The sequence below is a fragment of the Hippopotamus amphibius genome, chromosome 4 (assembly GCF_030028045.1).
Source record: "Hippopotamus amphibius kiboko isolate mHipAmp2 chromosome 4, mHipAmp2.hap2, whole genome shotgun sequence".
Taxonomy (NCBI): Eukaryota; Metazoa; Chordata; class Mammalia; order Artiodactyla; family Hippopotamidae; genus Hippopotamus; species Hippopotamus amphibius.
In genome coordinates, this window is record NC_080189.1 from 156,033,094 (window position 1) to 156,061,072 (window position 27,979).

At 51.7% G+C, this 27,979-nt stretch overlaps 1 protein-coding gene across 2 annotated transcripts in view; it reads left to right on the forward strand.

Annotated features, from left to right (window-relative positions):
- The window catches only part of SMOC1 (SPARC related modular calcium binding 1), a 138,062-nt gene extending 110,533 nt beyond the window's left edge, over window positions 1-27,529 (forward strand). The window contains exons 8-12 of one of the 2 annotated variants that reach the window (XM_057732165.1): window positions 9,209-9,401; window positions 9,962-10,044; window positions 11,848-11,953; window positions 21,685-21,929; window positions 27,139-27,529. In XM_057732165.1, the coding sequence (XP_057588148.1) occupies window positions 9,209-9,401; window positions 9,962-10,044; window positions 11,848-11,953; window positions 21,685-21,929; window positions 27,139-27,152 (641 nt within the window). In that variant the 3' untranslated portion in view covers window positions 27,153-27,529. Of the gene's footprint in view, window positions 1-9,208; window positions 9,402-9,961; window positions 10,045-11,847; window positions 11,954-21,684; window positions 21,930-27,135 lie in introns of both variants that reach the window. The other variant, XM_057732164.1, reaches the window with a different exon arrangement.
- The last annotated feature ends 450 nt before the right edge of the window (window positions 27,530-27,979 follow it).

Consider the following 27,979-nt stretch of genomic DNA (forward strand, 5'->3'; position numbering starts at 1 on the left):
CCTTCCTGACCCCTCTGTGAATGAGCAGTCTCTCGGGCAGAATAGTGGGAGCAGTCTGCTCCTGGTACAGGCAATGAGGGGCACGCTGTCTGTAGTTTACCTACAAAACTAATAACATAACTAAGAATCAATCTACTTTCTGTGATCACTATGCCAGCAACTCAAAACAATGCCTGTGATAGAATATCCCTCCCCTCTGGGGTGGACCGCACCTCTGCCTCCTCCCTTTGACATACCACTCCCTGATGGTCAGCTCCTTCCTTAGATGCTCCTTCTGTTTCTTTCCTTGGCCCCCTTAGCATCAAGCAGAGGCCTTACCGCACGACAGCTGATGGACCTGTGGCCCCGGGCAAGGCCCTTACTAGTACCGGCTCCTTTTCCTTATTTAAAATGAGCAGTGACAGAATCTCCCATGGGCCAGCCCTGGGCTGGAGTGTTCAGGAGCAGGAGTGCTAGACACTTACTCTTGCTCTCAGCCTTTGGGAAGAAGCCCAGGTATCCCCATCCCACCCGGACTCCTGTTGCTAGAAGATCTTCCCTCTGACTCCTGGAGTTCCCTCTGGTGTTTGGGAACAGCCATCCCACTGAGCTCTTACACCATCCTCATTTCTCCTTCTGGCCCGAAGCTGAACAGCATCTCTTCATCTGGCCAATGAGTTCAATCAGAAGGGGTGCCCTCCTCCAGAGAAGTGGCCCAAAGTCCCTTTGTAGGTTAAGATTGGGTGATGATGTTATCTTTTTCATATTATGTGGCTGTCTACTCTATGGCGAAAAGGGCCTTTAGATTAAATTAAATGGAGAGACCCATTCCAGTGGAAGAGGTGACCATTTAAAATTTGTGCATGTCTGTTTCTATTCTCTCTACCTCCACCCCTACTTGATACACACCTGAGCACAATTTCAAGGACTGACTTTGTTCTGTTTGTCAGGGTGTCTGCTTCTTCGCGGCCCTGGCAGGACCTCTCCTTTCTTGGCCATTGTCTTGTTTCTAAAGGAGCCCTGAGGAATGGTTCTGTGGGTTCCGCTCCTCTTTCAGGGGGTTCTTGGAGTCCCTGGATGACTCTGAGGCTTGGGGATTGGTAATGGCCAAGTGGCAGCTCAGTGCCAGCCGTGATGGGAGGGCAGAAAAGCAGTCCTCCAGGGGATGGGTCCAAACCCCATGTGGCCAAATGGACAGAAAGGGTTGCTCAGTGATGTCCTGTGACTCGCTCCCCAAGAGCGTGCACTTCACAGCATCTCTGCCCTGGAGACCGCATGTTCAGTCCCTGGGCCAGCTCTTAAAAAAGAGGGAAGTCAGTGCCTTCAAGCCTGGTCCCTCCAGTCTCTCCTTTCGTTCTCGTAGTCTCCTCCTCGACCAGATTCTCTGCAGCTGTCCCGACAGCACACGCCACTCATGCCAACCCAGAGATTACTGAGGCAGGAGCCATGCGATTTCGTATGCCTCTGAAATTTCATGTTGTGATTCAGGAAAGGTGGTTTTTAACAGAAGCCGTGTTATTTTGGGTTATCCTTCAGCGTTTCCCTCATTTTTGATAAGAGGCTAGGTGGGTGTGAGGTATTTGAAGGGGTTTCAGGGTAATTGTAGGCGACACAACGCTTGTGTTTCCCTTAATGCTTTTGGCCCAGTGGAGTGATTCCTTTTGCAATGAAACATAGATAAGCGCCTCTTGTTTTTCAGGCGGGTAACCGTGTATTGATTTTTCCCTTAAGAAAATCTAGTGCTGGACGGTCTGAGGGTTGAGTGTGGCATTTCCCAGGATGAATCAAAAGGACAGATTCTCTTTTTTTTGGTCTCTGTGGTCTCATCCCCCAAAACTTGGCATTGACTCAGAGGTGGGTGGTCCCATCTCTGAAGTGTCGGGCTAGAGCAGAATCCTGTGGCTGGGATGGCACAGCAGGGATTCAAGCAGTAGAGGGGTTCTTGGGCTAAATACTGTGTGGATCCTTTATACCCGAGACTCCATGGTTCTCCTATGAGTGAGGCACTGGGGGTCAGAGATGGGTGTGGGGAAGGATCAGGAAGGATGTGAGAGGGTCCTTCCCCTCAAGAGCTTGCAGTCTTGTTAAATCCCGGTGCTAAGGGTGAAGGGTCCAGGGATCAGATACACAGACTCAGTGGAGGGAGGCTCTGCTCTAGGTGGGGCCCCCAGGGAAAGCTCTGGGAATGGAGGAGGCCTAATGAGGGTAGGTTAAGATCTTGTGGCTAGTTCTTTCTTCTTACAAAACTTTTCTGAGCTCTCCAGAGCCTGCCATGGTGCCAGCGCACACCCAGTACTAGCCTGTGTGAGAGCCTGGGGCCAGGAAGGCCCCTGATCCTCTCTGCATCCTCTCTGTGAGCCCTAATCTCCTGTGTTACCCAGGACCCACATTAGATCTGAGACACCAGGAGCACCGTCCTCTCTCAGGACATTGTCCTCAGCCCAGGCAGCATCCCGCTCCCCTTGTTTGCAGTACAGGCAACGCTCGGTCAGGACAGCCTGAGAAGCTGCCCTTACTTAGCAACAGAGCTGCCACTCGGAGGAGAGCTTCTGGCTCTTTCTCTGGGAAGTTTGCATCATTCATCAAAGCATCTTCCCAATACATGTTTCTATGGCCCATGACACTTCTCAGCTTTTCTGTGGATGGTTATCTGTAAGGCTTGGCTTTTTTATTGCTCTTGGTTTTCATAGAGGACCTAGTGATGGTTAATTTTAGGGGCCAACTTGGCTAGGCCACAGTAGCCAGTTCGGTCAAACACTAGTCTAGACGTTGCTGCAAAGGTATTATTTTAGATGTGGTTAACATTTTTAATCAATTGACTTGAAGTAAAGCAGATGACCCTCCATGATGTGGGTGGGCCTCATCCAATCAGTTGAAGTCCTTAAGAGCAAAACGTGCGATTTCTTGAAGAAGGAATTCTGCCTCTAGACTGTAATGTAGAAATCCTGCCTGACTTTCCAGCCTGCTGGCCTGACCTATTGATTTTGGACTCGAGACTGCCCCATCACTCTTATCTGAATTGGCCAGCCTGGAGCCAATTCCTTAAAATAAATCTCTCTCTCTCTCTCTCTCTCTAAGTATATATATATCTCCATATCCATATATATCCATGTTCTTATATATCCATATCTGCATGTGTGTATATATATATTTTTGTTTGTTTGTTTGTTTGTTTTCTATAGGTTCAGTTTCTCTGGAGAACCCCGACTGCTACTGATCTTCTCTGACTCCTGCCTTTTCTCTCCTTCCATCTCCCCCGGGCCTCTATCACCATAAGGTTCCCCTCCTCTTTCTCCAGAGAGGTCACGATATGACTGGCTCACCAATGCCTGCTTCCCAGTGTCCCAGCGTTCCCAGCAACCCAGGATGCTGGGTTCCCCAGCACCCCAGCTTTTCTGTCTGCTCCTTCCTTCAGCAGCTTCTCCTCTGGAAAGCGGTAGCCAGAAAGAAAGACTGGCCCAAGGAACTGAAACTCGAATCTTTCAATGTTTATATTTGTTGGACATCTTTTTTTTTTAACTGAAGAAGAAAAAAGAAACAGATGATAAAGGAGAAGAGGTTCCCAGAAACAAAGGATGAACTGTGGGCTGAAAACAAGTTTGGGGATTAGCTGAGGGTAGAGATTGTCCAAGCTCTGCTTTGCTGCTCATCACCACGGGTCCCTGAGAGGTGCGGAGGCAGGGGCTGGCCGTGCAGACGGGGCTGTTCTCCACGCTCCTCCTGTCTTGGCTGGACACCTGGGAACCCGTGCCCTGGGCCTGCAGACAGGGTTTGTGTTGTCTGGTTCAGCCCAGTCTCCCTCTCCCCGGTCCCCCTCCCTGCCCACTCCCACCCAGCTCTAGTCCTGCTTTGCTCGGCTGCTGTGTGATTGGTGGGAGAGAGGGCTGTGTGCTTTCTGGTAGCAATGGCTGGACCGCATTCTCATTCCTTCCACAGGCTACTTTTCTGTTGTGTTTCTTCTCCCAGGCAGTCAGAGGTTTGTGAGTGAGATTTGAATCACTCATTACCAGGAGGGGAGTGAACCGGCTCTCGCTTGTTCTCTGCACTGTCTTGGAATGGGATTAGAGGGGCTGGGTGTGTACAGGTGTGTAAGAATGTGGGGTCAGGTATTCCCTTGTCGCCCTGGGCAGCTCTGATTGTTCCCTCTTCCCCTCTGTTTATGTCTTCCAAGTGTTTATAGGTGGTGCCGGCCCATCCTCGTAGTTATCAGGCCAGACCTTCTAACTTTGTCGTCTTTCCCCAAACTTCCCTGAGCAGAGAGTGAATGTTTTAGAGCAGTGAGTATCCGCTTCTCAGGAGCTTCGTCTCTGAACCAGTGGTTATGCAGAGGCCCTTGAAATAGACCCCCTGGGTTGCGTTCTGGGAGGTGACTTCTTGGTATCTGGAAAAACTGATAGTTGTGAATTTTAAGATTCGTTTGGAAGATGACTGAGAAGGGCAGAGCATGACAGTGGCCCTAAGGATGGTGGTGGCTTCTGGGTCCTCAGGTACAGAATAAGCTTATGCCCCCTGGTATGTACTAATTAATATTTGTGTGACCTCTGGAGAAGCACTGAAGTAATGATTGATTGATTGATTGGCCGAAGGGTCTGAGAGGGCTGCAGAAATACTTATGGGGTAAATTGATAAAGAGTTGACAAGTCTAAGTGTTTCAGTTATCTGTTGCTGTGTAACAGACCACCCCAAAACTTAATGGCTTACAACAAAAACAATTTCTTCTTTCTAATGTGTCTGTGGGTTGGGGCTGGGTGGTTCCTTGACTGATTCTACCTGCACTCAATCCTGGATTCACCCAGCTGGAGGGTCAGCTGGGCTGGGATGTCCAAGATGACCTCACGCACACGCCTGGCAGTTGGTGCTGGCTGTGGGCTGAGCCACTCTGGTTTTCCTCCATGTGGTCTTTCATCCTCCTGGAGGCTGGACTGGCTTCCTTATGGTCTCAGGGTGGATTCCAAGAAAGGGAATGTGGAAGCTGCAAGGCCTCTTCAGGCCGAGGTCTGGAAGCCACACACTGTCACCCCCATCTGCTCCATTGGTCAAAGCAAATCAGAGTCAACGTGGAGGGGTCTGCCCAATGGCATGAATACAGGGAGGTGCAATTCACTGGTACCATTTTGTAACCATTTATCACACGGAGTAAAAGAAAAACATAGGTTAGAATAAAAATCAGATTAGCACATGGCACGGAGAGCTGATGTTAAAGAGAGGTGAAGACCATGGTCCCAGGGCAGACTGCCTGGGCTGGAATCCAGGCTCTGCCACTTCCTAGTTGTTGACCTTGAGGAAATCACGCAGCCAGTCTGCTTAGTGAGGATAATAACCCTTATCTTAGAGGCTTGTGATGAGTTCGAAGTGAGTTAACAAAAGTGCCCGGTACTGAGCTGGGCACACCGTGAAGACTCAGAGAGCTGTTAGCTGTTTTTATTCACGTTACTGTCTGCCAGTGGTGGGGGAGTTACAAATTTGGCTTCGGGTGTTCCAGTTCTGAAGCACAGAGGGACACATATGAGGGTACGAGGTGTGGAGTGTGCTTAAGCTGAGAAAAATCATTGGTTCAGAAGAAGCAGTGCCGTGTCAAATGGGCAAGTACGTGTTTTTACACTTTTGCTTTCGAATACAGCGGATATGGGGCAGTCTACAAAGCCACTGGCCTGGAAAATCTTCACACCAGAAAAATACATGTATTTTTCCCCGAAAGCAAATGATGAGAAGCAGCAACCTCTGTCTAGAGTTCAGCAAGACCAGCATGGCTGTCAGAAGCCCTTGACTGGAGCCCTAGCCCTTCTCTCTCTGGGCTGAGTGAACTTGGGAACATTCACGAATCCCTCCACGCCTCAGCTTCCCCGTCCACAAAATGGGTGTAACAATGGTGCCCACTTCACACGGACAAAGAGATCAGGCAGGGAAAGCCCTTAGTCTATCACCTGGCACATGTTCCTCAGTGAAGATTTGCTTTGACTGTTATTAGTATAAAGAGGATTTCAGGGGAGATTTTCTCTCTGTGGGAAGACAAACTGTCTGTGTTTTCTTTGCAAACGGTCAGTGCTATGATCATAAACCTTTCCTGTCTCTTTCTTAGAGGAGCACTTGAACGTGCAGGGATTGTCATAAAGTAATAAGCAAGCAAATAAAAAAGTAATAAACCCTGCTTTGAGCCTTTTCTCAAATTCCACGCTAGCCCCCAGTTTTTCCAAATTAGCGAGCGTCACCGTTTGTGTGCTTTTTATTCTCCGTGGAACTCCGTGCAGCCTCTATGGAAGCAGGCTACAAACATTTCAGAACAGCCTTCAAGGACTTCCAGAAATCTGTCGACAGCCCCCATACCACGGGTTCCCACCTCTCCTCGGCTGGCTCCTCTCCACATTCCCGCAGTTTCAGGATCCCCGATGGTGTGAAGTCAGATCCATCATTTGCTCTGTCCCCGGGGAAGCTTTCCCCACCTCTGTTCGCATCTCGCTTTCCATCTGATTTATGGCTTTAGAATGTTGGCCTGGAGGATCTTAATTTAAAGCCTCTGTCAGAGGTTGTTACACGAATGCAGTGCCAGTAAAAAGCTGTTTTCCTTTGGTCTTGCTCGTCTGTCACTTTTTTCGTGGCATGAAATACTGGGTAGGAAAATAAGGTTACCAACTCAGGGTTGGGAGAGCTATTGAAAAACTCTTGTGTAATCCCCTGGAAGGTGTCAGGCTCCATCCCAGCCAGGGGCTGAACTCAAAATTCTAGGTCTTCAGGCCAGGTCTCTCCCAGGGCCTCCTCTCCCCATCAGTTTGTGTCTCTTTCCTAAGCTGCCTCCAGGGGCAGTTCTGGTGGTAGTTAGAGTTGGGTTCAGAATCTCGAGTCTAGTGCCTGTCAACTGTTTTAAACTCCTGTTCCTCTAGCAAAGGAGATTCTGTTTCGTTTTGCTGTATTTGTGTTATGAAAACAATGTTCTTTTTCTTCCCCCAGATCAGTATTATATTTTCATAGCAAATGTACTATTCGTACCTGTGTCCTGATCCTCAGATTTTTTAAAAAATAAGTTTGTTTATCTATTTGTTGGCTGCGTTGGGTCTTCATTGCTGCACGCAGGCTTTCCCTAGTTGCAGTGAGCAGGGGCTACTCTTTGTTGAGGTGCACAGGCTTTTCATTGTGGTGGCTTCCCTCGTTGCAGAGCATGGGCTCTAGGCGCGTGGGCTTCAGTAGTTGTGGCACGTGGGCTCAGTAGTTGTGCTTTGCGAGCTCTAGACAGGTAGGCTCAGTAGTTGTGGCGCATGGGCTTTGTTGCTCTGAGGCATGTGGGATCTTCCCGGCCCAGGGATCGAACCCATGTCCCCTGCATTGGCAGGCGGATTCTTAACCACTGCGCCACCAGGGAAGTCCCTCTCAGATATTTTTATGCCTTCAAGGAACTATTCCCTCACCCAGCAATGAGAATTTTTTCAGCATTTCTCCTAGGAGTGAGACCTAGAATCATTTTCCCATCACCTGACTTCCCTCTAGGACAGTGCTGAGGTGCTTTGCGTGTCTGTGTGCACCACAGTCTGCTTCAACATCTGTCCGGTTCATATGTGTATCATTAACAAAGTCATTATTGCAAAGGGTTTGGCTCCTTCAGAGTTCAGCTTCTGTTATTTTCATCAATTGTGCTGTTGTGCAATGAGCAGGATGAATCTCTGTGTTGCTGATACCAAATTCCTGGCTCTCAGAATGGTATTTTTGTAACATGCAGTGAAAATGCCATAGGATGCCCAAGATGATCCCTGTCATCTTCTTCAAGGGGAAAGTTGCAGAATATTGTTAATGAAAGAAATAAAGTGATAATAAAGTAAATGAATAAAGAGATAAATAAGTAGATCAAAAAAGTGATAGTACAGGTTTATGATGTGGTATCTTTTATTGTTACAAAAAAAACCCCAATAGGTGTGTGCATATGTTATTTGCATGTATGTACATGCAAAAGAAAAGGTCCAGGGTAGGTAATATTTAACTTTGGTGGGATTAGGGGTTTTTCAAAGTTTTCTTTATAACAAGAAAAGAAACCAATGCTATTGATTTTTTTTATATAAATTTATTTATTGGCTGTGTTGGGTCTTTGTTGCTGCACACGGGCTTTCTCTAGTTGCTGCGAGCGGGGGCTGCTCTTCATTATGGTATGCGGGCTTCTCATTGTAGTGGCTTCTCTTATTGTGGAGCACGGGCTCTAGGCGGGTGGGCTTCAATAGTTGTGGCACACGGGCTCAGTAGTTGTGGCTCACGGGCTCTAGAGCACAGGCTCAGTAGTTGTGGCGCACGGGCTTAGTTGCTCCGTGGCGTGTGGAATCTTCCCAGAGCAGGGCTCAAACCCGTGTCCTCTGCATTGGCAGGCAGATTCTTAACCACTGCGCCACCTAGGAAGTCCAATGCTATTGATTTTTAATAACTAAAACCAAAGAAAACAGAGACTCAACAACAATAAAAAAGCAAGAAAGGGAAGTCAAGCAGGTTGACTGGTCAGGGGCCACGTGGGTCTGAGGCCCCCAGGCTGGCCGGGCCTGGCACAGGGCACCATGCCCTGCCTCAGCCTGGGCCTGACTCTGGGGAAACCAGGTTTGGCTGTTCAGAGACGTTGACGTGGTTCCTGAGGCCGTTGAGTGCAGACCCCTTCCTGCGGGCCTGTTTTTCTCTTGCACTGGATGGAAGCAGTGTTGTGTAATCAGCTCAGCTCCATTCAACCTGCTTTGTCCGGCCCTGCTGGAGGTCCGGAAGGAGTGGGGTTGGGCCTTGTTGTTGAGGTGCCCAGCATCAGAGCATCTCCCTACCCTGAGGCTGGTGGCCGTGGCCCTGTCCCACTGGGTCTGGGCTTGGGGAAGTGTCCACACACACGGGCATTCCTGCATCAGCTGTCAGCACACAGGGCAGCCGGGCTTCTGCACCCCGCTCTCCGAAGCCAGGAGACATCAGCAGGGACCACTCTGAAAACAGTCAGGAGATTCCACCCCCGGGCAAACTGCAGCTCTGATGAAGAGCAGCCCTGCTGTCCCCGGCTGCCTCGCAGCTGCTGGAAACTTCTGGTGTGAATGCTGATGCACCCTGGCAGTGAGAGGGCTGCAGGGAGGTTCTGGGCCTCCAGCCCCTCTCCCAGGGCTGGGGTGGAGGACACATCTTCCTTTGGGGACTCACCAGCCAGCCATCAGTTCCTTGGGGCCAGGCCTGGTCCTGGCAGGGAAGGCACAGGAGTGGGAGTCACCACAGGCTGTGTCTTCTCTTGCAGAGAAAGTTCACTCGTGTGACCAGGAGAGACAGAGCGCCCTGGAAGAGGCCCAGCAGAATCCCCGCGAGGGCATTGTCATCCCTGAGTGTGCCCCTGGGGGGCTCTATAAGCCAGTGCAGTGCCACCAGTCCACTGGCTACTGCTGGTGTGTGCTGGTGGACACGGGGCGTCCGCTGCCCGGGACCTCCACACGGTAAGCCCCCCAGAGCCCGTCCTGCCCCTCAGGTGGACCCTGGGGCAGGAGAACCAGCATCCTGTTAGGCTGGCACCTCACATCTTCTGACTTTGTTGTCCTGGCCTGGAGGGAGTCGAGGCCCTAGGGAAGCAGCATCTCTGCTCGTGGGCAGGTGAGGTCCTGGTAGAAACACCTGGATCCTGGGTTCTGGTCACAGGTCTGGGCTTTCCTAGCTGGGTGACCTTGGGGAAGGAGGTAACCTCTCTGAACCTCAATTCCTTGGTGAGAAGGTGATTGCCCTGCCTGCGTCACTAGGTTCTATGCATCAAAAAGACCCTGTGTGCAGACATAAGGTGACATCACTCTACTTGAGTGACTAAGGCGACATGCCTGAACATGTCTCTGTGGAAGCACTGTTGCTAGGATTGCCTTGTAACCACTAGACAGTGCAGGAGGTATTTTGCTGCCAGCCCTGGGAGCTCTAGGCTCAGGGAGCACACAGAGCATTGCTGGTAGTAGGGGCTGAAGTCAGCTCAGTTTCCAGCCCCTCCTCACCCCCTGCATCTCTCTCTTCTCAGCTACGTGATGCCCAGTTGTGAGAGTGACGCCAGGGCTAAGAGTGCGGAGGTGGACGACCCCTTCAAGGACCGGGAGCTGCCAGGTGGGAGACAACACTGCCCCTTGCTGACCCCTTCACCTCTTCCTGTTCCTCTACCCCTTCATCATGCAGAAGCAGCTCCCTCCTCTGGGTCTGCTCCCCCATCTGTAAGATGGAGTGGGGAGCACTGGACGAGGGCATGACAGGCGTCGTGGGATCTGCATCTCGTCTGGGATTTGTCACTAATTAGTCCTGTGCTCTTAAGAACCCTGTTTCTCCTCCTTGCTCTTACCTTTTTATCTTTAAAATGTAGTCATTGGGTTAAAATCCTACCCTTGAGATCTCTACAGTTCTTTCTCTATCTTAGGGCAACTGGGACAATGATCTGGGGGCCGTGGACCCTTTTCCCCAGGGCTGTGAAGAGAAGATAGCTCACAGGGAGGGGCTGTGCTGAGGGGCGTGGCCGTGTCGGTCACCAGCCCTGTAGAGTACCTTTGCAGAGATCCCTGGTGGCGCAGAGCTGTCACTGCGGTATGACACAAGATGCACAGGCAGGCGCCCAGGACCTCTAACTGGCTGCTGGGCTGGTTTCCCCTTATTTATAGTGCTCTCTGCCAGTGAGTTACAATCATATTGCTAAATATTGGTGGCTCAGAACACTGCAGTCTTAATTAGCGCAGACGCAGGTCAGTGCTGGTGGGAGCTGGGCCCAATGTTCCCCATCAGGACTCCAAAGGAGAACTGAAAACAGAAGCTCCTGAAAGTCTGGGGGTTCCCAAGTGAGGTTTGTAGAAGTCACTCTGTCACAAGAACGGAGTCGTAGAGAACAGGGTCTCTCCTTTGAGCCATCCCCTCAACAAATGTGAATTGAGATTCTCCTATGGGCCAGGCACTAGGTATATCTAATGATCAAAACTGAAGTGAAGCTCCCCTAGTGGGGGAGACAGATAGTATACAAATAAGTGAATACAAACACAGATAAAAGGTGGTGACACATACTCTGAATGGAAAGAGCGAGGTGCTGAGAGAAGGGCAGGAAGAATCTGTGGCTTCCCTGAGAAGGTAGCATTTCACCAGGGACTTGGGGGGTTTGCAGAGGGAAGACAACGAAGTAGCTGCTGCAGAGAGGAGGATGGTGGGTGATGGTGAGGACCCATTTGGGGCTGGCCGTCATGAATTTACAGGAAAACCATCTCTCCGGTTGTGTGGTGGTGTTTACACCAGCGATATTCAGCTACGGGGTGTAGACTTGGAGACGGCTTACCTGTGAGACGGTTCACCCATGCTTGGGGTTCTGCTGGAATCACCGAGTGAGGAAGAGAGAAGCAAAGGATTTGAGAGTTCTCATAAGGGAAGGGTGATAATTATAATCTAGGCTGGCTGAGGAGAGGCATGAAAAAAGGAGGAGGTTCTTAGGTAACTGGCAGGTCTACTTGAGTCAACTTTGACCTTGGCGTTCCCTCCATTCCTAGTGCCCCTTCAGCACCCGTTCCTTGCCTCTAGAGTATCCTGGTCCTTCTGTACCGGACTGAGTTGCCCAGTAGACTGCGAGCTTTGCAAGGAGGAGAACCCTGAGTATCATATCCCTAACATTTACCATAGCGCCTGAGTTGATACTCAGCAAAAATTTGTGGAATAGAAGAACGTTGAAAGCATTATTACCCATTTGGTCTGACGGTCCCTTGTGGGCTGCGGCTAGAGGCACTCTGAAGGTTTATGCGAATCATCTGAGCTGTGGACAATTCCCAGAAGGGATTTGGCTGGACAAGAAGGACTTGGAGAGGCTGAGGATCAGTGGTAGTTGAGGAAGCTGTTTACTTGATCGTTTCCCTGGCGTTGGCCTTCAAATCTCACTTTGTCTTTCAGGCTGTCCAGAAGGGAAGAAAATGGAATTTATCACCAGCCTACTGGATGCTCTCACCACTGACATGGTGCAGGCCATTAACTCAGCAGCGCCCACTGGAGGTGGGAGGTGAGAATGTGAGCAGGACTCAGGCCCAGTGGGACCTCGGGGCCCCTAACTTTTCAGATGCTACAGGACGCTGGGGGAGTGGGAGATGTTGGGTAGGGCAAGGGCTGGAAGTTGATCCTCTTTCTGAAACCACGTAGGTGTGACTTTGTTCCAACTTCCATCAAGAATCTTGCCACCCCTCTCCCCTTTCTAGTCTTTGGGAGTTGGTTTTCTTTAGCTTGTAGTTACCTGATTATAGGCAAGTCTGGGAGTGTCTGAAGACTTCCAGCACTTTAGTCTCAGAAGTGGATGCATTGGAGTGAGTCCAGAATGGCAGGAAGGGGGATGGGCATACAACGGGGACAGGGATGGCAGGGAGGGAGTCCAGAGCACTTGGTGATTTTCTTCTCTTCTGAGAAGGCAGGAGCCATGTGCCATTTTGGCTTCCTGAGAACCCCAAGGGACTCTGGGCAGTGGGATTGGACACTGCCATAGCCAGATCCAACTTAGCTCAGGAGCTGGCGTGCTGGCCGAGGCAGTCCTGACACAAGGCCGAAATGTGCATGCTTCCCAGCAACCAGCATCACCGGTGCTCACTAATTTGGGCCCATTGGATTAGTTGGCTGGAGCACGCATGTATTCATCCATCCACTGCTCAGACCTATTGAACATGCATGGCATGCCAAGCACTGGGGTTAGGATTGGGAATCCAGGGATGTGAGGCATGTCCCTGACTTCTAAGAGTGCAGCCTAGTGGCAATACTAGGCTGTAGACAGATACAAACGGTAAATGCTAGAACTGAGGTGAAAGAACAGAGAAAAGTTTGCTAATTCAGTCTGGAGGAGTCAGGGAAGGCTTCCTGGAGGAGGTGATACCTGAACTGAGTTTTGAAGGATAGGTAGGACTCAGCTCGTAAAAGAAGGAAAGCCATTCCAGGAAAAAGAAAAGAACACTGTGATCCCAGGAAAGTGCACGTGCGTTGTTCAGGATGGCTGGGTTGGGGTGGATGGAGGAGGAGGGGGTGGAGGGGATGACCATGGTGGTAGGTGGCACAGAGGAGGCAGGCGGGAACCTGGTCCCAAAGGACCTGTGAGATGTGCTTCCAATTATGAACCAGAGCAGGAGGCATAGCAGGGGTGGGGGGAGTTCGGGCTCCTGCAGCAACAGGAAGTACCGTGTGCTTGGCAGGGATGGGCAGCCTGACTCTGAGCTTACGTGGCTCACCAAGGAGGGGGGCTAGTCCCTCCGCATCTGCCCAGAGGCAGAGCTGTCAACAGGCAAGGAGTGCCACCACGAGACAGGACCAGCCCCAGGCTGGTGGAAGGGCCCCGGCATGACTGCCTCAGCGGCGATCAGCACGACCACAGGGAGGGTATCTAGGGTGGGAACCAGGACTCCCAGCACAGCTGTCATGGTTCTGTGTCCGGAGGCCGATGAGGGCAGCGGTCCTGAAAACCCGCTTTTACGTCACGTCACAGTGAGGGCAGTGGCTGCCGTGTGGGTTGCCACTCTCGGAAACTGCTTGCCCAGGGAACTTGCTCTCAGCAGCCCCATAGTCCTGTGAGCTCTGAGGCTGGTTTCTGGCCCTGCTCTGCTTTGTTCACCCTGTGGAAGGGTCCAGACCCCCCCTGGGAGGAGCACAACACTGAGAAGTCTGAGGAGTCTGGGAAGATGGAGACAGGGTCTGACAGGTGGGCAGATGGGGACTGCCCAGAGGCAGCCCACGGTGCTCAGCAGCTGGAAGTCTAAAATGGAGAGGGCTGTGTCCGAACCCCCAGGAAGAGGGAGAGGAAGTTATGGAAAGGCATATTCAGTATTATATGCCTTTTTGTTATGTATGCTTGGAATATGAAAACATACCTGTTGTTTCACGCAAAAATGGTTATGAGCTCTTCATGTTTTTTAGAAGAGAGGGAAAAAAGAAACAGGAAGGCGGTATGGTCTTAACAATTCCGGGTCTGGGTGCTTTCCACCCACAAATTCCCAGGGCTGCTGGCTCTGACCCACTGCTCAGGGATCCTGCCTGGTGCTTGTACTTGGGTTCTAAGGAGACGGGACTTCACCCTCCATCCCATTTGCTTCTGCAGGAGCCCAGCCCTTGAGCCTGACCTGGCCTCGGATCCAGGCAGGCTTCAGTGCCAGGGAAAGGACTGAACCCAGCTGGGTCCTGGGCCAGTGGGGCCAAAAGCACCGGTGGGCCCACTGCCAGGGCAAGTTCGGATGGACGCTTTGCCCTTGAATTGCAGGCTGAAGGAATTTTTATAGAAAATAAAAGCTAAGAAGTTTATAAAGGCTTTTAATCCCAGTGTGTCCTTAGGGAAGGGATTTTTTTTGTTGTTGTTGTTTCCCAAAAACCTCTTTTAGGTACAATATAGAGTTGGGAGAAATTAAAAAAAAAATTCTTTCCTAAACATGTTTTTCATTTCAAGCTCATATGAACTTGACCGCGTTTGGTTTTGATGAGAATGAAAGGTTTGAACTGCATTTGGTAATTATGTTACCTGGAGGCTAGACTTGTAATCAAAAGACAGACAAGATGAATCAAGAAATCGTTTAGAAATCAAGGAAGTGGGGGTGGGCCTGCGGGGAGAAGGAGAGAGAAGCAGTTTCATGGGGAGGTAGCTGGCCAGGGTTACCAGTTTTACTGAGTTTAAATCCCTCTCAGATCTCCCTGATGTATTTAGAAAAAGCAAGCCTAACTCTGACGTAAACTGGCCCCGCAGGATGGTCTCGCTGGCGTGCACCCTCCCCTCACATGCAGCTCCCTCCCATCACTATGTCCCAGCCGCTGGTCCTTCTCAGGTCCTCAGACAGGCCAGGCTCTCACCTGCCCCAGGGCCTCCAAGCCGGCTGCTCCTTCAGCCTGGAATGTGAGTCCCCATCCTCCTGTGACGTGCCCCGCTGTTCCATTTAAATATCACCTTCTCAGTGACCATCCAAACGAAAGGAGCTGCCCTGTCTCACTCTATCATGATGCTTTTTTTTTTTTTTTAAGTGTTAAGGATAGACTTTATTAAGTAACTATTGCCGCAGGGAAGAGAGTCCAGCATGAACTGAAATCAGCTTTGCTTTCTGCAGAGGTAACTGGGCATTTTAAAAGAGAAGGAGGGGTGGGGGCAGCAGGCACTTGAGCAGAGCCAGGGAAGTGGAAATTTACAAAAAGCGGAGGGGATTGATCCACCTGATCTGGGGTTGTTAACAGACACTTATCTGGAGGAGAAACAAAGTTCGATCTTTATGACTGGAGGCCGCGGTGCAAGTTAGAGCAAGGTGCCCACTGGTTGAGGAGAGTTACCTCCTTGAACGACACTCTTTTTAATTCTCAGCGAAGTGTTTATCACTAACTGATATTTTGCTGGTTTGTTTGTTTGTATCCGTCTCACCCCACCCAGTGAAAATTGAAGTTCAATGAGAGAAGGAACGTTTTTGGCCTTCTTCCCTGCTGTGCTCCTAGAACTCAGGATAGTGCCTGGCACATAGTGCGTGCTCAGTAAATATTTGTTAAATGAATAAATAGGCAGGCGGACGGGTGGACAGATGGGTGGATCCCTGCTGGATACAGAGAGGGATGTCTCAATAAGGCCTCTTTTTCTTGGCACATATCAGAGGGTCCAGCAACTACTTCAAGACTAATTATGAAGCCAAATCTAGCCCCGAAGTTCACTGTAGCGCTTCTTTGTCACCAGGGCCTTACAGTGCCCTGGCTGGGCCCAAGGGACTTGGGCACCATGTGGACAGGCCCTGGCCAGGTGCTCTTCTATGATGGAAGAGCAAAGGCAGAGGTCAGCACATCTGGAGCAGGGCTGGTGAAGAGAATTCGGGAAGCCAGGGTTCCCGAGTTTGGGCCTTGGCTCTGAATTTAGGCAGAGTTGGGGTTGCAAGTACGAGGTCAAAGAAGCCACAGCTGATCCTTCCTGCATCCTCTCGAGGTCTGGCAATTAAAGCTGGACATCACCTGGGGCCAGTGGAAAACAGTCCCATTTGGGGACAGTGGGAAGAAGGGACAGGGAGGATGCTTGGGCTGAGCAGAAAAGAGAGTGTCTTCCCCCCAAACTACCACTCGTCAGGCTTGGAGATTTTAGCTTTGCAGTCTCTTACTCTTACCCTCAGCCCTGGTATAAGCTCTGTGCTGGGTTCTGGGCACATACAGGGATGAGGGCATGGTTCCTGGACTGGAGGAGCTCCTGGGAGAAGAGCTATGTAATCACGCGAGTGCGCTGTAAAGCCAGTGTAATAACAGAGGCAGATGCAGTCCTGCAGGGACTCAGGGGAGGGAGGGCATGTGAGAGAAGGCTTTCCATAGGAGGTGACAATTAAGCCACATCTTCACTTATGAATAAGAAAATGCCCTGACCTAGATAGACCAGGGATAAGGGTATCCCAGCAGAGGGACCCTAGGGGTATCAAGGTGTGAACGAGATAGGGCCTGTGGAAGGAATTGTGAGGAGTGACGTTTAAGCTTGGGAGGCTTGCTGTGGACAGGCAGGAGATAGGGCTGTAGAGTTGGGCAGAGCCCAGAATGTGCTGGATCTTGCAATTCATGCCAGAGAGGGCTGTGGGGAGCCATGCAATTAGATGGGCATTCCTATGGAAGCCGGATGGGAGGGGAGCTAGTTGGGGCAGGAAGGTTACAGCAGTCATCACAGTGACAGGTGATGAGCGCGTGGACTAAAGCTGTGGGGGACGGGGCGATTTACTGAAGCTTTAATAATGAAATCAATAGGATTTGAAGACTTGTTAGATGTAGGGAGTGGAAGAGGAAGACATCGACTTCCTCTTCTGGCCTTCTAGCCTGATTTAGGGGGAAAGCAGTGCTGCCCAAATCTAAAAATAGGCAAAGTGGAGTGGAGTGTCCACAGAAACACCTGTGGCTAGTGCCCGGGAGGGGGCAGCCTGCAGGTATCATTAGATGAGAGCTGTCCTCAGTGCATGGTTGCTGGATCACTGAATGATGCTCTTGGTCCTTCCTGCTCCAGGAGGCAGAGTTTCCCCCCACCCTGCCCCCACCCCCGGTGAATCAGCCTTCCCACAACACGCATCACCATTGATCAGTCCCAAAGGAAGAGTTCTGAGAGGCTAACTGGCCGAGTCTTCTAGAGCAGGGGAACCCTCTCCTTTCTCCACTCCGCCCTAGAAAAAGTCAACGTTGAGAGGAGGCGGGCTGGGCTGCGTGAGCCTCCTGGCCCCTCACATGGTCCCGCAAGGAGAGACCGTTTGTCTTGCGGCTTCCTCCTTCCTGCCCAGTGCGGTTTCTTGTTGACGGTCTCGCAAGGAAGAGGCTGGAATGTGGCTGACTTGGCATTTCCCAGCCCCCACCCGCCCGCATAGCTGGCGGGGCCTGACTCTGACTCCAGATGGCACTCCCTTGGTCTGCTTGGCTTGGCTCGCGCCTCCAGGCCATCCTACCTCACCTTGTTTAAAACTGCTTGGGACAGCAGAATTGGGCCCAAGATCTTGGCCAGCACCAGTTTCCTTGTGGTAAAAGGGGCTGGCTCTCCAGCCATGCATTGCAGCCAAGGCCTGGCGGACTGAGATTGCAGGAGCGACACTGAGAGGGCTGCAGGGGAAGGGCAGCACCTGCCACCTCTTCATTTGGGAGAAGACTTGGTGGGGCCAGGCCAGGGAGGGACCTGGCTCTAGTGGTTTTCCTTATCCCTGGAGGCGGGAGGCAACAGGACAGCCACCAAAACAACCCAGAGGCAGGGCTGACATCAACATTTTACTGTGTCTCTCCACACCATATCCGAGGAAACTTGGCTCCTCTACACGCCTAATGAGCCCTTTTAATAGAGGTGGAGCTTTACCTGTAGGGAGGCCCATAGCGAGGTCCTGGGCATCACTGTTTAGTGATCTTCAGGACCCCTTACACTCCCTCATGTAGGTCCCCAGCCCTTGCGTGATGAGCAGCTTTGAATTCCAGTGGTTCTGATCCCAGTGGGGTTTCTGTGCTCATGTGTGAGAGAGAGATCGGGAGTCTGATGCCAGTGTAACCTTAGAGCTGGGAGTGCAAGTTGCCAGTGTTTTTAAAGGATACTGCTAGAAAGCTGTAAGAGCTGGAGGGATCAGTGGGCTGTGGCTTTGAGGTCAGGGGTAAATTGTGGGGAGTCCAGCTGTGATGGAAAGGACTCCAGCAAAGGCTGCTTGAGAGGTTCCTGGAGACTCTGGGGAGGCCTGCTTGCCCTAGCCTCTCCACCATCCCCTGGGAATATCTTAGCTTCTCCTTAGTTAACAGAGGTTTCTCGTGTCTTCTTTCACACGTGCCCACTGCTGGTTTGGCTAAATCAGGACACCTGAGAGATCTCAGTCTTAACTAGTTCTTGCATGAAGTATGGTAGTTTTGGGACTTAAGGTTGTTGTGAAGCCAGAAACCTCATTTTCAGAGTTTTGAACCAGATGCCTTCAGTAGTTTTCTTTTTTCTTTTATGCTTTGTTGGAAACATGAAAACTATCCCAACCCCTTTCCAGTTGCTGTCTTTTGTCTCATCCCATCTTCTTCCAGAAAGTTCATACTTATTCTTTTGGGGCCGTGATGACAGGAGTCTCCTTCTCTCTAGACAAGTGTTCTTAACTTGAGTCCATGACCTTGGATGAGGTTTAGGGAGTCCATTAAACCCCTAAAATCTGCAGAGTTCTGGGTGCACATGCATTTTAGAGAGAGGGAATATGGCTTTGTTTACATTTTCTGAGGCTCCATGGTCGACCCCCTGCCCCCCTGCCTCGCGCCCCAAGCTAAGAAATTCTTGCCTTAAATGCACTTGAAGCGTGGCCCTAGACAAAGCACTGGATTCCTAAGGAGGACCTTAGTGCTGCCTAGCTACACATGCAGAGGCGGGCTCTGTTATTTGGGGAGCGAGCAACATGGGATTCTGGAAGTCAAAGGAGTTCAGAAGCAGAGAGCCTTACGACAGCTGGGGAGGAGCGGGGAAAGAGGCGGGCCCCTCAGGCGCCACAGGTGGGCTGAGGGTTGGGGCAGTGCTATTGGGAGCCAGAGGCGCTGCTCGGAGGGCCCTTGGATGCCGTTTCCTGGGAAGTGTCCTTGGTAGGTGGGGGTAGTGAGGGACACGTGGGGTGGACCAGGCAGACGTCGTGACTGCTCTGTGCTGGGAGGTCCTGCTGGGAGAGGGGAGGGCAGGAGGATGGTTCTCCAGACGAGGGAGGCAGGGAAGGGAGGGAAAAGGAGTAAGAGCCAAAGAGCAGGCTCTCTCTGGCTTGAGTGGGAAGTCTTAGAGGTTGTAGCGTTGGGAGAGGCGCTGCTTCTTGCTGCAGACTAGCCCAAAGGAAGGTGCGGGGAGCTCCATCAGCAGAGTCACGGAGAGCTGGGCGGGCAGGCCGGAGCCCAGGAACACGTGTTGGAGGCAGCAAGCCTCTCCTGGCAGGGCGTCTGGGCGGGATGACCTCATCCCTTCCCGTCTCAGCGACTGAGGCTTTATTATTCCAGCCTCTAGGTAGACATTACGCTATGCTGAGCCTAAAGGTTAAAGGAAGAGCTGCCTTGCCGGGGGCTCTCCTAGCCCCCTCACGGGAGGGGCCGAGGGGGAACGTCCTGACCCCCCTCCCCTGGCCGCCTTAGGAAGCCTGGGTGAGAAGAGCTGGAGCACCTCCCCTGGGGCCCCTCCTGGCGCTCCTTCCCAGCCTGGGTCCTCCCTGACGTTTAGGGGAAGGCAGAGGCAGGCAGAGTGCTCTGGAGGGAGCTGGCCACCCTCCCTCCTGCTCCACCAGCATCCTGATAGAGAATTTCCTGGGGCCCACCTGGTATACCCTGCAAGCTCGAGAGTACATGCTGCAGTGAAAATAGAGGAAGCTTAAAACCACCAAAATACCATGTACTGGCAGAGGCAACAGTCTGAGCCCTGCCTGTTTGAAAGCCCTTCCAAGCCTGGTTTCTATGACCAACCTAGCAGATTCCCCAAGAGCCAGAAGCAGATGGTCCCTCACACCGTCCCCAGGTACTCCCTGCGCCAAACCTGTCAGGATGAGGTCCCGCTGGCAGATCCACTAATTGTGCTGTCTTGGAATTGGCCCAGGGTTCCCAGGGGGGCCTGCCCAAGACTGCAATCCACTTAATTAGGAATGGGCATTCAGCAAGGATGCCTGGCTTTTTTTGGTAATGAAACGTCTTTTTCCCTAAACAGTAAAGTCATGTGGGGGTGAGGAGGGGAGGGAGTTTGCTGGCTCACTCGTAGGGTCCCCTCCCTCCTGGAAAACTCGGCAAACCCCAGAGAAGAACCCCAAGGCATTGGCAAGTGCCTTGAATATTTTTCTTGCCAGGTACAGCTTCAGAGTGTGCTGGCAGGCCCTGAATCCCTGGTGTAGGATCCCTGAGTGACAGGGAGCCCATGCTTCTCACCCATGCTGGTCACGTAGTCTGTCCCAGTGCCCTGCGGACTAAGTATTTGAATGTATAGGCCTCCCAACCTCAGCCTTAGTCCTCCAACCAAGGGAAAGTTACCCAGGACTGTAAACAAAAGGCCCTGGACCACATTTACTCAGTACTAAGCCCTGGCAGCAGGCACCATGGGATTCGTGTGACTCTGTTCTCCTGGCCAGGGACCCTAGTCACCCCTTCTAGAGTGGACTCATCATTGCCTTTAAAAGTTTTAAATGTTAGCTATCACCCTGAATCCTTTTTGGGAAAAGATGAGACATGAGTAAATCAAATGAATGGGTAGACATTGCTCTTGTCACATTGTGGTCGCCACACATACAGGGGCTGTGTTAGATGTGGTTACTGCCATGCATCTTGACACCGGGAAGCTTTCTTGGTTACTCTAGCCCAGTGCCTCTTAGAAGAATCCCCTGAGGGTTCTAGTTAACATGTGGCTTCCTGGGTCCACCGCAGACCTCCTGTCTTAAAACCTGTGTGTGGAGACACTCATCCTTAGTAGGTCTGGACTTGCCAGCTGTAGAACCTCTGTTTGTGTGCATCTCAATTCCCTTCTCTCAATTCCTATTGTACTTGGTACCTGACAGGGATGGCCCATGGGAACGTCACACTTCACATTGAATTGTTGCTGCCTGGTTTCACTTTTTTGTCTGTGTCTCACCAAGACAGCAGTTTGAAGCCAGGGGCTCTGCCTCCTGCTTTGGAAGCCCTCCCAGGACTTGGCCTGGCGCCAGGTGGGCTGTGCAGGCTCTGAGCTCCCTTTCCCATAGTCATGTTCATTTGGGTGAGAAGTTCATGTGTGATGGGCAGCTTGTGTGGCAGCAACACTAGGCTAGGAGAAGGACAGTTTGGATCCCTTTGGTTTTAAATCCAGCCAATATGTCTTGAGCATCCGTCTTGTACGAGAACATTCCTAGCTATGGTGGAGGATGTGGCAGTTTCACCCCTTTGGGGACCCCCCAGAAATGAACCATCCAGCCTGCTTTTTTTGTGTGTGTGTGGCTTGCGGGCTCTAGAGTGCACGCTCAGTAGTTGTGGTGCACGGGCTTAGTTGCTCTGCAACATATGGGATCTTCCTGGACCAGGGATCCAACCCATGTCCTCTGCATTGGCAGGTGGATTCTTAACCACTGTGCCACCAGGGAAGTCCCAAATCGTCCAGTCTTAAAACTCAAGATGGAAAGGATGGCTTGATTCTGCCACAGGCTGATGGGGGCTGGGAGGGCTTGGGCTTGGAGGAGCAGTTTCTACCTGGCTGTTGGCATCCCTGGCATCTTAGCGTGTGGGAGAGAATTGAGGTGGGGCTGATCGCTCCTGCAGGATCCTGAGCGGTGTGCTCGGGGGTGGGGGTGTCTGCCTGTGGCCCAGGTTCTCAGAGCCAGACCCCAGCCACACCCTCGAGGAGCGAGTGGTGCACTGGTACTTCAGCCAGCTGGACAGCAACAGCAGCAACGACATTAACAAGCGGGAAATGAAGCCCTTCAAGCGCTACGTGAAGAAGAAAGCCAAGCCCAAGAAATGCGCCCGGCGTTTCACCGACTACTGTGACCTGAACAAGGACAAGGTCATCTCACTTCCCGAGCTGAAGGGCTGCCTGGGTGTTAGCAAAGAAGGTGAGTGCTCGTCCATGCTCCCGGCCCTCCAGGACTTGCCCCTCCCAGGCCCAGGGACAAAGGGCTCCCCCAATAGATGCGATCCCAGCTATGTGTTTATTCAACTCCGTACTGGGAGTGTGTTGTGCTTCGTGCTAGACACCAGATGCAGTGGAGGGATGGATGGATAAGGTCCCTATCCTTCCACAGTCTGTGGAGGGGACAGATACTAAAGTATTTACATACATTGTGGTAAGTGCTGTGAGGGTGTGTTAGGATAGGCCAGTCTGCAGAGACAAGTAGAACCACACATGTAATGGCGCAACACAGTGGATATTAGTACATCTTACCCATATAATGGTTCAACAGGATTCCAGGTCCTAGGGTGTGTGTGTGTTTGTGTGTTTGTGTGGTGTGTGTAGGGGAAGGAATAGGAGTGGGGATTGCTTCTTGTGCAGGCACTGAGATTCAGGCTGAGATGACTCTGCCATCTTCATTATGTGGCATCCAAGGTCACCTTGGGGGTCTTCTCCCTTCCCAGTCAGCCAGATGGTGTAAAGCCTGGAGCAGCGCACATTGGTGGTAGGGGTTGGGGGGTGTTGATGGGCCACTCCTGGAATTGACACACGTCATCTCTCCTATTTCACTGGCCGGAACTCAGTCACTAGACCACACCCCACAGTAGGGAATGCTGGGAGCCCAGGAAGAGGAGGAGAGCATGGATTCTGGTGGACACCTAATGCTCTGTGTCACTGTGGAGCAAGTGCAGAGTATCATAGGAACACATGTAGGGCACCTCCATCAGCTTGGGGACCGTCAGGCTTGGATAACTTCAAGAAAGAAGTGATGTCTAAACCAGGGGTCAGCCAACCCCTGGGCCCAATCTAGTCCACAGCCTGTTTCTGTACAGCCTGTGAGCTAAGTAAGAGTGGTTTTTCTATTCTGAAAGGGATGTAATTTAAAAAAAAAAGAATATACAACCGAGACTGTTGTATATTGTACATGGCCCATGAAGCTAACATACTTACCATCTAGTCCTTTACAGATAAGTTTGCCACCCCTGCTCTACACCAATCCCTGAGCAGCGAGTAGGTGGCCGGGCAGAAAGGTCCGGGGAGGGAGGAGTGTCTGGAGCTGAAGGAAATGAAGAGTGAAGCCGCAGGGTGAGGGAGCAGAGTTTTAGAGGGGCTGAAGGACGTCAGTGTGACTGAGTTGCAGGTTTGAAGATGGAAGGAGAGGGAAGGTGGTAGGATCAAGGTGAGAGAGTTTCAACTGTATAAGGGCCATGGGGAAACTGCGGAAGGGATTCAGTCAGAGAAACAAGAGCATCAGTTTTGCTTAAAAATTATTCTGGTGCAGTGTGGGAAATAGAGTGGGGATGAGCGAGGCAGAGTCCCCAAGAGGAGGCTGTGACACCTTCCAGGCAGGAGATGATGAAGGCCCGAGCTATGAAAAACCCAGTAGGGGAGGCGGAGTAGTGGGGTGGGTGGAGGTGACTAGGTAGACCCGCAGGGCTTGGTGTTGAGAGCACAGAGGGATGAAGGTTGGCTTGGGCAACTGGAGGGTGGGTCCATTCACTGAGGTGGGCAACACGGGAGGCAGAGCAGAGCGGGCGCAGCAGGGTGGGGAAGATGATGAGGATGGCGTGGATGTGTCAAGGTGGATGCACCCAAAGAATTAGAAGGTCTGTAGTGCAGGGGAAGGGTCTGGGCTGAAGATACCTATTTGGGTGATGCTGACTTATTTCGTAATGGAAGCTTTGGAAATGCTGAGATTGCCTTGGAGGAGACATAAGGGCTTTTCCTTGTTCTAACTCTTGGTTGACAGTGTAAACCCAAAAGGTAGCTGGGGAAGTGGCTGAGTTACCACAAGGTAGCCAGTCTCTGGACCGTTTCTGGCCCTGGTTCTGGAGCGTGTGACCCTGGGTGAGTGAGCTCATCACTCTGGGTACCCCTGTCTGATGAGGATTCCTCTCTGTGTTCCCACGACTCTGAGTCCCCAGGGCCCTGCCTCGGCCACGGACTAGCTCTGTCACCCAAGTACAGACTACTCAACCATCCCGGGTTTCAGTTTTTTCATCTGTAAGAGAGAAATAACCATCGTATCTGCCTCACAGGGCTGTTATGCTGATTCATTGGGACAGTGAGTCAAAGCAGTTGTCATAGTGCCTGAGACATTGAAGGAACTCCGTGAAAGTTCAATATTACTATTCTTCTCCATGAGGCTATTGCCACTGTCAGAAGCACTTCTCACACTGCATTTCAGTTCACACTCCTGCTTCTCGCTGCAACTGTGGATGTGCCTTTTTAATTCCTAACCTCAGGCACAGTGCATGGCACCCAGTAGCAGTGCATCAGATCCTTGTCAAATGATGAAGGGATGGGAGACGGATTTTCCTGTGTGGTGACATTACCCTTTGGTGCGCTTGGAATCTGTGCGCATTTCTCAGAGCACAGGCTGAGGGCCAGTATTGGAAAGAGACTACCTAGTGTTAGTGTAGACCCCCAGGCCCACCCAGGAGCACTTCTGGGCTCAGTGCGGTTGGAATCACAGACCTCTGTAGCCACTCCGCATTTGGTCCCCTTCCCTTGCTGGTAGTTCAGGTCTGTGTGGCACACAGTGGCCAAGGGAGATGGGGTGTGGTGACCTTGGGTCCCCGGAGCTCAAGGAGGCCTCCCAGCTGTCCTCTGAAGCTTTGCCAGGCACCAGGTGCACAGGACCCGAAGGAATCATCCAGCCCTGACGCTTACTAGCTCTGTAATCTTTAGCAAGCTACCCAAACTCTCTGAGCCTCAGTTTCCTCATCTGCAAAATGGAGATGATAGCGTCTGCCTCACAGATTCAGTGTGAAGATTTAACAAGCTGGTGCCTGTGAAGAACGTAGCCCAGTAGCTGGTTCGTGGTGAATGCACAAAAGAAATTAGGAGTAGTAGAGGAACATGCCCCCGGGCTGCCGGCAGCTTCACTGGGTCGCTCTGCTTTGGGAGCAGCAGAAAAGCCACTTGGGTAGATGGTATGTAGGGAGTGGATTGGATGTTGGTCATCTGGTGTCGTGCGGTGCCCTCTGGTGGGCTGAGCGGGACTTGCACACCAAGTGGGGGGCAGAAGTCGGGTGGGGGAAGGACTTGGAGTTTGGGGTGAATGTAGCTTTGGGTCTGAAGGACTGAATTTTTTGGAAATATCTCACGAACACAAGCATTTTTACCAACCAGACTCCTCACTGGTGAGCTGAATTCTCTGCACAGCATCCTGGGGGCTGGTCTTTCTTAACTGGTCCTTCCCAGTTTATAAAGCACCGTCAGGATTATGGTCACCACCCCATGAGGCAGGCAGGCTGGAGCCGAGCTCCTCTACTGAGAAAACTTGCCAGCTCTCCGGCTGAATTGCCCGAGGACGGCGCCTGCCCTGGGCTTGGGCCGTTTCTTTCCCCAGCCTTCCTTGGTGGTTAAAAGCATGGCTCTGGAAGCAGATGGCCAGGTCTGAGTTCGCTTCACTATGTAAAAACTACGCCATCTCCAAGCCTCAGTTTCATCCTCATAAAATGGGGATAATTTGATCATTTTATTAGAACCACAACCACATAAACTTGCTCTGAGGATGAAGCGATCCACCTTTGGTAAAGGGATTAGCCAGGTAAGCCTTCAAGGTGAGAGCTGGTTCCTGCTGGTTGTCCGTTTTCTCTCCCGATTCTCAGCCTGGTGGGCAGGACTATTGGAGGTCCCTCTGTATGGGTAGATCTTTCCGCTCACCCCTGAGAGAAGCAGCGGCTGGCTGGAGCAGATGAAAGATGAGAGTCAGAGCCTGGCAACCTGGCTCCATCACTTCCCACCCACCTGCCTTGGGCCGGTCACTCTATTTTTCCAAGGTTGTTTTCTCATTCATGACCCTGGATATACCCCGCCCCCCGCCCCACCCTACGTTCTTTTTCCTCAGGTCTTAAGGAAGGTTAGTGTAACTGGGGGGTGGTGGAGCTGAGGGTGGGTGTGGGTTCCCACAGTGCTTTGCACTCCTCAAAGCTTTCTCCATGAATTCAGTTGATCCTCAAGGCAATCTTGTGAGAGGCACAGCAGGAGCAGTGCCGCTGTGGTCCTAATTTCCATTCCATAGACCGGCCCAGAGGGGTTAAGGGCTGTGCACAGAGTCACTCAGCCTCCAGGGGCCATGTGGGGCTGGCCAGCTCTTGGTGCGTTTTCCTTGAAGCTCCGTGCTCCTCCCTTAGGAGACCTGGGCCCTGCAGAGCCTCTAAAATCAATCAGCACCCTACAGCAGAGTGGTGTTGGCAGACCAAGCCTTAGATCTCGGTGAAGCTCCTCAACTGCTCTGAGCCTCAGTTTCCAGATTTGTTAAGTGAAGGGGCTGGATTCTTCCACCTGACCTTCTGCTCCTGGGAGAGCCAGGAGGCAAGAAGGTTATGCAAACGTCTGTCAGCACCAAAGCCCCTCTCACCTAACAAGGGGGCCCTGGCCTTAGGGAAAAGAGACTGTGTTTAAAGGTGTTGGCTGACAAGGGGTTCACCTGGGCAGCACAGGGAGCCCAGCCACACAACCTCTGGCTCTTCCCCAAGTGCCCTCATTCTGGGGGTTAGAGGGGCCAGGGGCCCAGGTATAGAAGACACCCTACCAGTTCTCCAGGTCAAGGCCACTTGAGCGTCAGAAGTTCCTGTTTGTTGCGGGTGGTAGTCTTGGCATCTTCCCCCAGGGAAAACCAGCAGGCACGAACCCATTCAGTAAGTTGCCTTTTTTCTGGGGTCCCTTTTATGGGCCCCCAGATGCAGCTTCGGTAGTGCAGTGGGAGTGTTGAGAGGGCCAAGTTACTTGGACTCCCATGTTCAATTTGTTGGCTGAGGACACAGGAGAAAGATTAGTTAGGGCCACAAGGACTCTACCGTTGCCACCTATAAACAAACACCTGCCACTTCTGCCCCAGCCCCAGGTTGAAAGGCTGGCACCTGGGAGTAGGATGGTTTGTACAGAGTGCCCACCCCCAACTATGCTTACTAGGCAAATCCTAGTTCTCTGGAGTGCAAACCTCATTTTGTTGCCATTGTGATGAAAAGGATGGGCTGGTAAAACACGGGCTTATCTGCAAGTCCAGGTTACCTGTGTCCCACCCAGCCCCATATCTAACAGCAGGTGGAAAAGCCTGCTCCGGGGAGGAAATTGATATATGTAGTTGGATTTCTCATTAACCCAACTCTTAACTTCTTGCTCATACCGCCCCTTCTCAGCAGGACGCCTTGTCTAAGGAGCAGAAAACCAAAGGGCAGGTGGAGAGACCACGGAGGCGGGCTGGATCATCAGACGTCTCACCTTTGATGTTGCCCACGGCCCAGCCACATCCCATGTAACATACGTGGTGCCCACCGTGTTTGCACTTTTAATAACTCTTATTTGTGTGTTTTCTTTTTGGTTTCACTTTTAAATACCAGTATCTAATATCACAGTGGGAAAAGGAAAGGGAAGAAAGACTGTTTATTCTCTCTCTTATTGTTAAGTTTTTGGATCTGCTACTGACAACTTTTAGGGTTTGGGGGGGGGGTGGGAGGGTCTTGCTGGGACTGAGAAGAAAGAGATTTATATACTGTATATAAATATATATGTAAATTGTATAGTTCTTTTGTATAGCCATTGGCACTGCTGTCTGTTCATTCCCCTCTCTCTCCCCACTCTGGGTTGTGAGGGCTCTGGACACACGGCCCAGCTTTCTGGAACCCAGGACTCCATCCCCAGCTGGCTTGGATTCCATTTGGAGACTGACCCCTGTGATTATGGTGCAGACTCCATCAGTTCTTTTCTGGTGGGAGCAGGGCGCTGCCTTATGCCATGGCTGTCAGAGATGGCGAGTCACGGGGCAGTTGACCTTCTCAAGGGAGGCTGGGTGCAGGACAATGGGAGGGGCCCCTGGAGAGAGGGCCGTTGCCAACACGGGCACCGGTTCTCCTGTGCGCATGTGTTCCTGCCATCCAGACCCCCAGGTGGTCCTGACTGCGTGGGCGCACAGCGTCCTGCTGGCCCACTGAGCAAATTTGCCCTCAAAGGATTTGATTAGGGTCAGTTGAAACGTTTCCACGT